Genomic DNA, 13,619 nt, shown 5'->3' on the forward strand with positions numbered 1-13,619 from the left:
TTTCTCGTAACGCAGGCCCCATAGAAATGAATGGGGTTGCGTGAAAATCGCATGCATCCGCAAGCAAGTGCGGATGCGGTGCGATTTTCACGCATGGGTTCTAGGTGACAGTCTATTCACTGTATTATTTTCCCTTATAACATGGTTATAAGGAAAAAATAATAGCATTCTGAATACAGAATGCTTAGTATAATAGTGCTGGAAGGGTTAAAAAAAATAAAAAAGTTAACTCACCTTGTCCTCTTGGTCGCGTAGATCCCGGTCGGTCTTGTTCTTTAGCTGTGGGCTGAATGACCTGTGGTGATGTCAGATCACATGCTCCATCACCATGGTGATGGACCATGTGATTGGAGCATGTGATCTGACGTCATCAAAGGTCCTTTAGCCCAAGCCCACAGCTAGCAAAGAACAGACCGGGAACGAACTACGCGAACAAGAGGATAAGGTGAGTTAACTTTTTTTATTTTTTTAACCCTTCCAGCACTATTATACTATGTATTCTGTAGTCAGAAAACTATTATTTTCCTTTATAACCATGTTATAAGGGAAAATAATACAATCTTCAGAACATCAATCCCAAGCCCGAACTTCTGTGAAGAAGTTCGGGTTTGGGTACCAAACATGCGCGATTTTTCTCACGCGAGTGCAAAACGCATGACAATGTTTTGCACTCGCGCGGGAAAATTGCGCATTTTCCCGCAACGCACCCGCCTCTTATCCGGGCAAAAAACATGACGCCCGTGTGAAAGAGGCCTAAAGCGTGAGAAGAAGTCTGGGATCCAAATGTCTAAAAATGCCCTCCTAAAAGGAATTTGGGCCCCTTTGCGCATCTAGGCTGCAAAAAAGTGTCACACATCTGGTATCGCCGTACTCAGGAGAAGTTGGGGAATGTGTTTTGGGGTGTCATTTTACATATACCCATGCTGGTGAGAAAAATATCTTGGTCAAATGCCAACTTTGTATAAAAAAATTGGAAAAGTTGTCTTTTGCCAAGATATTTCTCTCACCCAGCATGGTTATATGTAAAATGACACCCCAAAACACATTCCCCAACTTCTCCTGAGTACGGCGATACCAGATGTGGGACACTTTTTTGCAGCCAAGGTGGGCAAAGGGGCACATATTCCAAAGTGCATCTTTCGGATTTCGCAGGCCATTTTTTACACATTTTGATTGCAAAGTACTTCTCACACATCTGGGCCCCTAGAATGCCAGGGCAGTATAACTACCCCACAAGTGACCCCATTTTGGAAAGAAGACACCCCAAGATATTCCGTGAGGGGCATGGCGAGTTCCTAGAATTTTTTATTTTTTGTCGCAAGTTAGTGGAATATGAGACTTTGTAAGAAAAAAAAAAAATCATCATTTTCCGCTAACTTGTGACAAAAAATAAAAAGTTCTATGAACTCACTATGCCCATCAGCGAATACCTTAGGGTGTCTACTTTCCGAAATGGGGTCATTTGTGGGGTTCTTCTACTGTTTGGGCATTGTAGAACCTCAGGAAACATGACAGGTGCTCAGAAAGTCAGAGCTGCTTCAAAAAGCGGAAATTCACATTTTTGTACCATAGTTTGTAAACGCTATAACTTTTACCCAAACCATTTTTTTTTTTTTTTTTTTTCCCAAACATTTTTTTTTATGAAAGACATGTAGAACAATAAATTTAGCGAAAAATTTATATATGGATGTCGTTTTTTTTTTTTGCAAAATTTTACAGCTGAAAGTGAAAAATGTCATTTTTTTGCAAAAAAAACGTTAAATTTTGATTAATAACAAAAAAAGTAAAAATGTCAGCAGCAATGAAATACCACCAAATGAAATCTCTATTAGTGAGAAGAAAAGGAGGTAAAATTCATTTGGGTGGTAAGTTGCATGACCGAGCGATAAACGGTGAAAGTAGTGTAGTGCAGAAGTGTAAAAAGTGGCCTGGTCATGAAGGGGGTTTCAGCTAGCGGGGTTGAAGTGGTTAAGCATGCATGGGATAGGCATAAGGCCATCCTTCATATAAGATAGGGCCAGCGGCTATTCATAGTATTCAGTATATTGGGCAGACTAGGGCCAAATGGTTCTTATCTGACTACACATTCTATATTTAACTGGTCCTTTTAAAAAGTGGGTTTTGAAAGATTTGCTACAAAAAAAAAAAAATGGCATTCACAAAATGATCCAAACATGAAGTAGACATGTGGGGAATGTAAGGTAATAACTATTTTTGGAGGTATTACTATCTATTATAAAAGTAGAGAAATTTAAATGTGCAATTGTTTCCAAATTTTGGGTAAATCTGGTATTTTTTATTTTTTTTATAAATAAAAATGAATTATTTTTTTTACTAAATTTTACCACTGTCATGAAGTACAATATGTGATGAGAAAACAATCTCAGAATGGCTTGGATAAGTGAAAGCGTTTTAAAGTTATCACCACATAAAGTGACATATGTCAGATTTGCAAAAAATGGCCTGGTCCTTAAGGTAAAAACTAGCTTGGTCTTGAAGGGGTTTAATGGGGTTAATGTCTTCAGTGGAATCTTCTAGATATTAGTCAGAGAAAGTATAGCTATTATTTAGGGATCGACTGGTATTGATTTTTTAGGACCGATACCGATAATCTATGAACTTTCAGGCCGATAGCCGATAATTTATACCGATATTCTGTGAACTTTCATTTTTGAAAAAAATAAATACATTTTCCTACACAAATCTGCTGAAAATGAATATGTTTATTGTTAACGTGTAGTTTTTTTCTTGTAGATCTTTCTTTTTCATTTATAATTAATATTTTGGTGTGTTTTTTTATTTTTAATTTTATTTTTAACTATTAGCCCCCTTAGGGACTAGAACCCTTGTCCTATTCACTCTGATAGAGCTATATCAGGGTGAATAGGAGCTCACACTGTCCCTGCTGCTCTGTGCTTTGTGCACACAGCAGCATGGAGCTTACCATGGCAGCCAGGGCTTCAATAGCGTCCTGGCTTCCATTGTAACCGATCGGTGCCCCAGGCTTACACTGCTGGGGCTCCGATCGGAGGATGAGGGGAGAGGGGACCCTGTGGCCACTGCCACCAATGATTAATACTGGGGGGGCTTTGGTGGGGGGGCGCACTGTGCCACCAATGTCTTTAATACTGGGGTTTGGGGGGGTGCACTGCGCCACCAATGAAGATAACTCTCTTATTCATTCATATACAGGAGGCGGGTGTTGGCTGCAGAATCACATAGCCGGCTCCCGACCTCCATGAGCGTTAGCTGCAATCTGCGGCACCTGAGGGGTTAACTACCGCAGATCGCAGCTACCGCTCATAGAGCGGTAGCTCCCTACTATTATTATTATTATTTATTTGAAACCGCCAATAATTCCATGGAGGGGGAACTCGTACATGATATAAAACACAAGTACAATCAGCAAGAACTGGTAGAGAGGGGCAGGGACCCTGCTCGTGCGATCTTACTATCTACAACCAAGCTCTTTTCCCTGTAGCATGGATGAGACAAAAGTGCAGTAAAAGACACTGCCATGTGAAGGAGAGTGTTGGTAGTGCTGACTGATATGTTGTCATTTGTGATCACACATTGGGGGCTTATTTTACTTTGTTGCCTACCATGATTGTAAGGCCCTTCCGAAATCGTTGGTGCTGTGTAAATAAAGGTTATAATTGTTATTTCTCTACAGGAAAATAACCATGAATAATCCTCAGAAGAGAAATGCGCTGTCGCTTGCTATGCTTCAGTCTCTGCAGAAAGACATCCTACATGAGGTTGATGACAAGGATTTGAGGGTCATTGTGATTGCAGGTATTTCCAGAATTACAGTCTGTACACATAATAAATGGGTTCTCTGGCGGGATAATATTTTCGTTAGATAAGAGGCAAAAGTTGTTAAAAAAAATAATAAAGAGGCATTACTGACCTCACCAATCTGCTGCCGCTGCCTTTCTGACGCTTGCCGATTCATCACACGTCTTCACCTCTGGATCTGGGCTTGAAACAAGGAAAACTGCAGGAGGTGCCCACATTTACTGGCTGTGGATGATATCAGCATTGGGGGAGCGGTGAGGTGAGTAATGCTACTTTTACTTTTGTATACCCTTCTGCCACTGCTATCCCGCCAGACAACCCCTTTACAGGAAATAACACAAGCACATTTAGTGGGAGCAAATATACGACAAGATTATATTTATTCCTATTGCAGTATTTAGTGTGTATTTGCGGATCCGATCCATGTATCAGTGGATCCGTAAAAATCATACGGACGTCTGAATGGAGCCTTACAGGGGGGTGATCAATGACAGGAGGGTGATCAGGGAATCTATTTGGATGATCACCCCCCTTTTATTGATCACCCCCCTGTAAGGCTCCATTCAGACGTCTGTATGTGTTTTGCGGATCCAATCCATGTATCCGTGGATCCGTAAAAATCATACGGACGTCTGAATGGAGCCTTACAGGGGGGAGATCAATGACAGGGGGGTGATCAATGACAGGGGTGTGATCAGGAAGTCTATATGCGTGATCACCCCCTTGTCATTGATCACCCCCCTGTAAGGCTCCATTCAGACGTCCGTATGTGTTTTGCGGATCCGATCCATGTATCTGTGGATCCGTAAAAATCATACGGACGTCTGAATGGAGCCTTTACAGGGGGGGTGATCACGCATATAGACTTCCTGATCACTTCCCTGTCATTGATCAACCCCCTGTCTTTGATCACCCCCCTGTAAGGCTCCATTCAGACGTCCGTATGTGTTTTGCGGATCCGATCCAAGTATCCGTGGATCCGTAAAAATCATACGGACGTCTGAATGGAGCCTTACAGGGGGGTGATCAATGACAGGGGGGTGATCAATGACAGGGAAGTGATCAGGAAGTCTATATGCGTGATCACCCCCTTGTCATTGATCACCCCCCTGTAAGGCTCCATTCAGACGTCCGTATGTGTTTTGCGGATCCGATCCATGTATCCGTGGATCCGTAAAAATCATACCGACGTCTGAATGGAGCCTTACATGGGGGGTGATCAATGACAGGGGGGTGATCAGGGAGTCTATATGGGGTGATCATGGGTGATCAGGGGTTCATAAGGGGTTAATAAGTGACGGGGGGGGGGGGGGTGTGTGTAGTGTAGTGGTGTTTTGTGGTACTTTACACAGCTACCTGTGTCCTCTGGTGGTCGATCCAAACAAAAGGGACCACCAGAGGACCAGGTAGCAGGTATATTAGACGCTGTTATCAAAACAGCGTCTAATATACCTGTTAGGGGTTAAAAAAATCACATCTCCAGCCTGCCAGTGAACGATCGCCGCTGGCAGGTTGGAGATCCATTCGCTTACCTTCCGATCCTGTGAACGCGCGCGCCTGTGTGCGCGCGTTCACAGGAAATCACGGCTCTCGCGAGATGACACTTATATATGCGTGACTGTGCGCAGAGCTGCCACCTCCGGAACGCGAATCTGCGTTAGGCGGTCCGGAGGTGGTTAACGGGGTTGTCACCTCTCAATAATCAGTCATTCTGTTCCTTGCAGAGTGATGATTGATTTTGCCATTTACTTCTGTTTTCCATTTTTCTTCTGTGAACTCTTTTTTTTTTTTTTTCAAACTAAGACCCCCAAATTACCTGCTTGTTTCTAGGGGTTACGGCCATCGCTATAATGCTATCGGCGGTGGCCGCGCAGGCTAATGGAAAGAGCTTTGGTGGCCGGGATTTGCAGGAGCGAGGATTTAAGGTGGATTTAGACATTGCAGTAATCAGGCAAATTATCTGGAACAAACATTTCCAACAATCTGCCTGTGTGAAGGTGTAGCAGATCACCCGATGAACGAGCAAAACGCTCTCTTTTGGGTGACACGATCGTTATTGCAGTCACCTAAATGATCATTTCTGTGCAGCAGATTGTGCTGTCTTACTGCGGTCTGCTGAGCAGAAACAATGCAGCAATAGAAAGCCCTAGTCCACATTCTTTGGAGATGATCGCTGCATCTCTAATTAATGAGCAGCCAACTGTCGGGAAGGAAGTGTTCCTGTCCTCATACTCTAGAAGTGATTGCTGCATGTAAATGCAGAGCTTCACCTTCACAAACGAGTAGGCAATTGTCAGAAAGAAGGGCGCATCTCAGAAAACCCCTTTAAGAGTCTGCTGTTTCCAAGCTTTCACTATGGTCTGCTTGGCAGCTGGAAAAAATAAATGTATAAGCTTTTTACTCTTTAAATACATTTTATTTATTGTGACCCTTTTTTTACCGGCTGGACAATCCCCTTTTTAACACAGTTTTTTTTATTTTTATAAAACATAATTTTTTCTTTCGTTGTTTGCTTTCCAGCAAATGGACCTGTGTTTTCATCTGGCCACAATCTGAAAGAATTCACAGCCGATCTTGGCAAAGCATATCATGCTGATGTATTCAATGCCTGTGTGAAGGTGAATGTCTTATTTTTAATCAAACCATGTAAACATTTCTAACAAAAAAAGCTTTAAGGGGTTGTTTAGCCTAGAAGTACACCAGTACATGGTCTCACTGTGCCCACACCTCTTAACCCATTCCTCACTGACCAAGAAGTTGCTTGGTCCTGTAAGCGCTGCAGCCAGTCGCAGGCCACACTTGCTTGAACGGTACATTCAATAGTTAGGGCAATGAGGTTGTCGTCTCTTAGGTCAGACAACAACTTTGATTATTTTTATTAAAGTAAATCCTAAAATGACTAGTCGTACATAATAAGTAAAATGTCAGTAAGGCACTGTTCACACTGACATGGTTTTCATTTATCCGCGCAATGCACGCTGTCTCCACTGAGGTGTCTGTCATTTTGATGCAGGTGGATGTAGCCTAAGTAATAAAAATGGCATCCGATCAAGAATTTTAGTTGTAGAAAATGGTAGTCCCGTCTGTCGGCATGCAGCGTTTTGGAAAATCATCATATAGTCATTTTTGTGATCTGCCAATGAAGTGGGCAGACCTGAAGGTAACTAAGCAGAGGTTTCCCTAATGATGTAAGTGGCACCTATGGGCAGTGGTGTTTAGGTTTACATTTGCCAGCATGCCTCACAAGGAGAGAGGCTGGGGTCTGACATGAGCCAGTAAGAGTGAACTGTGGAGGAGTCTGCTAAAATTCAGCATGGTATTGATAAAATATGACTGAATGTCCCTTCTTCATGATAATCTACTGTATGTTGTGTGCAGCTCATGACCACAATCCAGACCATTCCAGTTCCTGTTATTGCCCAGGTGAATGGTCTTGCCACGGCAGCTGGATGCCAGCTTGTTGCCAGCTGTGATATTGCCGTTGCATCTGAGAAGTCCAAATTTGCAACACCTGGTGTCCACGTGGGACTGTTCTGCTCTACACCGGCTGTTGCTCTAGCGAGAGCAGTGCCGAGAAAGGTTGGTGTATGTCAGGATGATTTTGAAAGCAGATTATTTCCTTGAATACTACTAGGGTAGACATGTACATGGGAAGCGACTCTAAGAAAACTAAAGCAATTAGGTTACTTTTACACCACATTTTGCAGTGTCTGCTTGCTGTATGCACCAGGAAGGCTCCATATATATAGGCCCATATCTTGAAGACCAAAAGAGTGTTGTTTTAACCTCTAGGCTGGCATGCATCAGTTTATAGAACGGCAGAATCTGCTGTGCTTTTCCGTACAGTTATCCTGTTACAAACATATACTGTGCAGTTTTTTTTTTTTTTGTCATTGGCCCCCTAGGAGTGACAGATGCCACTGCATGCTTATACAGTTGGCATCCGTCAAGAGCTATACGTCAAGAAGTCTTCCTTAAGTAAATTCTGACAAGACAATGCAAAATGCAGTGTGAAAGCAGCCTTAGATATATGTACAGTATTTTCTTTCGCTTTATTCTCGATGCAAACTTAAACCATATGTGTGTATTCATATTTCCCACCATACACTCCTGACCAATTATTTTAAAGCAAATATATAAACTGGAAACGTCACAGAAGAAAAACTGCCCTTAAAATATAACCTTTATTGTATACTATGATGAAAGATAGAAAATCCCTCATTAATGTAATGTAAATATATAAAGAAAATCTGCCTGTCCAGGCGTGATTAAATGATAATCAAAATGACCTCTACCAATGATACACAAATATATAGAGATAAGTGTGGGTAAGTAGGAGATCACAGGGAATCCATTACATAACAGACAGATAACCGCATGTATGTAATGATCACCCTTAGTGACAACAAGCTCAATGAAGATATGTAACAGGAATGATATAACTGCAACAGCTATATGTTGGTTACTCACGGTACCAGGGGAATATAGTGGTGATCGCAGAGCTATGATGAAAGGATGATAGTTGTCAAAGATTGAGAATTCCTTTTCACCTTGATGCCAGCAACAACCTTATAATATGATACGAAGGTGGTATAGTGGAAGCCAGCCTTGAGGAGGTCAGAGGAAGTATAACCCTATATATCCCCCAGGTCTCCCTGCCTAACTGTGGAGCACCCGCCCCGAAAGGTGAAAAGGAATTCTCAATCTTTGACAACTATCATCCTTTCAACATAGCTCTGCGATCACCACTATATTCCCCTGGTACCGTGAGTAACCAACATATAGCTGTTGCAGTTATATCATTCCTGTTACATATCTTCATTGAGCTTGTTGTCACTAAGGGTGATCATTACATACATGCGGTTATCTGTCTGTTATGTAATGGATTCCCTGTGATCTCCTACTTACCCACACTTATCTCTATATATTTGTGTATCATTGGTAGAGGTCATTTTGATTAAAGACCATTACTAGTACAACATGAGTAGTAGTGCAGATAAGGATTCTGGATCTATACTTTATATTTTCATACTGCTCCCCTCTCCCAGTTCTCCCACTCTGAAATACATTGTCCGGACCACTGGGCTTGAGCTCAGGAGGTCATCTTCATTATGTGTGCATGGCTCAGCAGTCCAGTGGAGCTTTGCCAGTGCTGGCATTTTTTGATGGCTGATAGAGCAGGTCCTGAATCTGCAGTGAAGTTGCTTGGCATTGCTGCAGTAAGGCACCTGCTCCTACAGTCTAAGCAGAGCAGTTCAGGTGTCCAGATTGACAGACACATCTGGAGGCCTAGAAGAGAAGATCGAAGCTGTTTAAAAAAAAGCCTTCTCTTTTCCAGCATATATTGTGCTCAATGAGCGTTAGGTACTGAATGGAGGAAGCAGTATGCCTCTGTGCTTGTTGTACCAGGCAATCGCCTGATCACTGGATGTTCTCTGGGCATAGTAGAACTGCTGGGTTTTAGCAGATCCAGATTATCTTCACCAATATAAAATGTCACCTAGGGCTGTGATGGCCAACCTCCGGAACTCCAGCATCACTGACCTAGAGTCTTCTGTGGAAAGGTAAAATAACAAAAAATAATATAGTGGGTTCGACCCCCCCACTGAAAAATGCAGTATGGTAAAATAAAGTTGCTACAATAATATAAACTATATATTCCCCCTTGAATTGTGGTGCCGCTAGCACTAATAATGACCTGGATAGTATGCTTTAATCGTCAGTGTTCATAGCACTAAGGTGAATCACTTGCCTGTTTCTGTAGTTGCTGGTATCCCTCTTACCCTAACCCTGGGTTCAGACCTGAGCGTTCTGAAAGTAGCGCTCTGTATGCGCGATTGTACCGGCGTTTACAATCGCGCATACAGAGACAGGCGAACACACGTTGTCGCGCGTTCACGAAAGTCTGTGTACGGGAACGCGCGACAAAACGCCTCAAAAAAGCTCAAGAACTTGTTTGAGCGTCGGGCGTTTTACAGCGCGATCGTACGCTCTGTAAAATGCCCAGGTGAGAACCATTCCCATAGGGAATCATTGGTTTCTCCTTGTTGAGCGTTTTACAGCGCGTAGGAACGCGCTGTAAAACGCTCAGGTCTGAACCCAGGGTATGTTCACACCTGCGCGTTTTACAGCGCGTTCCTACGTGCTGTAAACCGCTCAACAAGGAGAAACCAATGCTTCCCTATGGGAATGGTTCTCATCTGGGTGTTTTACAGCTCGTACGATCGCGCTGTAAAACGCCCGACGCTCAAACAAGTTCTTGAGCTTTTTTGGGGGCGTTTGTATATAGACTTTCGGGAACGCGCGACAATGGGCATTCGCTTGTCTCTGTATGCGCGATTGTAAACACCGGTACAATCGCGCATACAGAGCGCTCGTTTCAGAACGCTCAGGTCTGAACCCAGGGTTAGGGATAGTAGCGCTGTCTTGCTGTGAAGAAGGTGAGTCTTCAGCTTCTGCTCTCAGCGCGCGTTGTCCCGGCCGGTGACGCTCGCGTGCGAGGGAAGCCTGCAGTAGTAATCCAGGAAAGGAATCCTCCGTATGACGTCACACTAGGTACGGGTACCTGCTTGGACCAAAACACCAATGTCCTCCGTCGACCCAGCAGCAACTCACTCCCAAGGAGTGTGAATCAGTGCAGTACTACCTCTTCCTCTACACGGCAGCGCGGGTTCCAAAGTTGATTATACTTTGATAGTGTATGTCCTCTAGGTTTTTTTTGTGACCTCTGGGGGACATAAAGGAGGGGGGAACACCCATGCCAACCCAAACCGTTGTCAAAGCCACTCCATTTATGCAAGACTATATATGAAAGAAATATATATTTATATTTTCCAAAGACAAATTAGGGAACCCTTTCTTTTTTAGTTTGGTACAGAATAAATAGCTGTAATTTGAAGTTCATTTTTTTTTTCTTTTTTTTCCCTACAGTTTAACAACAAAAAAAAGAACCCCATGTGCAAAAACACAAAAAAAATTTTTTATTTTCTTTTAGAAATGTAATCTATTATTGAGCATCTACTGCACTTTTCTCTATTGTGTATTGTTTTACGGTTGTACCAATCTATGCCTTTTATCCTTGTAGGTTGCCTTAGAAATGCTGTTCACAGGTGAACCTATATCAGCACATGATGCCTTGCTGCATGGACTAGTCAGCAAGGTGGTACCTGAGGAGAACTTGGAAGCCGAAACCATGAAGATCGCACATAAAATTTGCCAGGCAAGCCGAACAGTAATTGCTCTTGGAAAAGCTACATTTTACAAGCAGATTTCCCAAGGCTTAGAGGAAGCATATAGAATTACATCTCAAGTTATGCTACAAAACCTGATGTTGAAGGATGGCCAAGAAGGGATAGAGGCCTTCACACAAAAAAGGAAACCAGTGTGGACTAACTCGCAAGAATGATCACCTGCAGAGTTATTACTATGGGAGAAGAATGGAATCGTAGATGCCAAATTTGACTGAAATATAAGTAATTGATTTGATAGGAGCCAATTTAGTGAACATTTTATACCACTTCACCCCACCCCATAAGTTACTTTTGTTATTTGAAATATACCCGTCATGACTGTCAGGTTACCTTTAGGATTTTACACAGGAAAATCTTCTATTTCCACTCTTACTGTGTATATCCGCATCATAGTGAGTGCTATTTCATGACATTTGACAGACATGTTCTTCACATAAAAAACCATGAGGTCTTAACCAGCTTTTAAATGACTGAGAAACTCTACATGTATACAAATGTGTTGAAGGTGCTGCCCAGGTTGAGCCGCATCAGTTAAATTATGTAGGACACTTGCACTCACTCGTATGTCATGGCAATTCTGTATTAATTGTTAAATTTAACTAGACACACTCAGGAATGATTGCTGACAGACCTATAAAAGCTAAACATTACTTAACCCTTTCACCACCAGAGTTTTTTTTGTTTTTCTGTGGCTTTTTTTCACTCCCTGCCTTTCTGGGGCCATAATTTTTTTATTTTTCCGTTCACTTAGCTGTATTAGGCTACATGCACACAACCGTATGTGTTTTGAGGTCCGCAAATAAAAACTGATGATGGCATCCGTTTTTTTTTTTGTTTTTTGCGGATCAGTTTTTTTTGCGGCTCCATTGTAATAATGCCTTTCCTTGTCCGCAAACTAGAAAAAAATAGGACATGCACTATTTTTGGGCGGAGCGACGGAACAGACATACTGATGCTGACAGCACACAGTGTGCTGTCCGTGTTTTTTGCGGACCCATTTAAATGAATGGGTTTGCATCCTATCAGCAAAAAAAAATGGAACGGACACGGAAACAAACAACGTTCGTGTGCATGTAGCCTTAGGGCTTGTTTTTTGCGGGACAAGTTGCACTTTCTAATGCCACCATTTAATAATGCTTACGATGTAGTGGAGAGCTGGAAAAAAATCCAAGTGGGGTAAAACTGGGGGGAAAAAAAGCAACAGTTTTATGGATTTTGGCTTTACAGCATTCCCTATATGGTAAAACTGACCACTGACCTGTTATTTTCATTCTCCAGGTCTGTACGATTACGGTGATGCCAAATATGTATAGTTGTTCTTACATCTTAATACTGAAAAAAAAAAAATGGGATTTTTTTTTTTCTTTTCATCCCCATATTCTGACCCCTATCACTTTTTTGTAGTTATGTACACAGGGCTGTTTGAGGGCTAATTTTTTGCGGAATGATTTGTACTTTTCACTGATACCATTTAGGGGTGTGTATGACTTTTTGATCACTTTTTATTTAAATCTTTGTGGGAGGTCCGTTTTGCCGTTTGCTTTTTGGGATAAATATTTTTATATTTTAATAGTACAGGTGTTTTTGCCCTCAGCCATGCTCACAAAGTATATTTTTATTGCTTACATATCTTTATTTACATTTTAGGGAAAAGGGAGTGGTTTGAATTCTTATTTTAAACTTTTTTTTTTTACACTTCCACTACCACTTCTAAATGTAGAACAGCTTCCTAGCTGTCTTACATTTAGGGCTCATGCACACAAACGTATTTTCTTTCTGCTTCCATTCAGTTTTTTTTGCGGACCGTATGCGGAACTATTCACTTCAATGAGGCTGTAGAAAATACTGAAGTTACTCCGTGTGCATTCCGTTTCCGTTTGTCCGCATGGCCGTTAGACAAAAATGTAGTGCATGTCCTATTATTATCCGCAAATCACGGTCCGAGGCCCCAGTCAAGTTAATGGGTCCGCAAAAAAATGTGGAACGCACACGGAACACTTCCGTATGTCCTCTGTATTTTGCAGGTCCATACTGTAGAAATGCTATGCCCAGCCCATATTGCTCATGTGTTGATTAATATGTTACTGTTTCTGTATACGATCCGCAAAAAACTCATCAAATATGGAAACCATACTGATATGTTTTGTGCAATAACGGAATGGAAGAGGACTTAAATCGGAGAAAAAAATAACCTCAGATACGGAACAATGGATCAGTGAAAAACAGACTGCAAAACAACAACGGTCGTGTGCATGAGCCCTTAGACTATTTTCTATGCCTAAAACAGGTGTAGAAAATGGTAAATGAGATGCCCGCGTCATGCCCACTTTTTTTAGACCTAGCGTGAGCCGGGAAAAGTTGCAAATTGCGACGCAAAGGACCTTTGCACCGGAAATATGCCTTATATGGGCATATTTCTGTTTAATAAATGACCCCCTATGTTCCCACGGAGGGCTGCCACAGGAAGGAGCTCCATAGGAACTAATGTGTGGCAGCCTCTTGTCATTCAGGTGGACAGAGGCTGCCACACACTGCATCCAGCTCCCCTGATCCACTGCATCCAGCTCCCCG

At 42.2% G+C, this 13,619-nt stretch overlaps 1 protein-coding gene across 1 annotated transcript in view; it reads left to right on the forward strand.

The window, feature by feature from the left end:
- Positions 1-11,838, forward strand: part of ECHDC3 (enoyl-CoA hydratase domain containing 3) — a 50,637-nt gene extending 38,799 nt beyond the window's left edge. Inside the window, exons 2-5 of the mRNA XM_044276745.1 lie at positions 3,674-3,795; positions 6,319-6,416; positions 7,177-7,377; positions 10,883-11,838. Of these exons, the coding sequence (XP_044132680.1) occupies positions 3,674-3,795; positions 6,319-6,416; positions 7,177-7,377; positions 10,883-11,203 (742 nt within the window). The 3' untranslated portion in view covers positions 11,204-11,838. The remainder of the gene's footprint in view (positions 1-3,673; positions 3,796-6,318; positions 6,417-7,176; positions 7,378-10,882) is intronic.
- The last annotated feature ends 1,781 nt before the right edge of the window (positions 11,839-13,619 follow it).

The sequence above is a fragment of the Bufo gargarizans genome, chromosome 2 (assembly GCF_014858855.1).
Source record: "Bufo gargarizans isolate SCDJY-AF-19 chromosome 2, ASM1485885v1, whole genome shotgun sequence".
In the NCBI taxonomy this organism is placed as follows: Eukaryota; Metazoa; Chordata; class Amphibia; order Anura; family Bufonidae; genus Bufo; species Bufo gargarizans.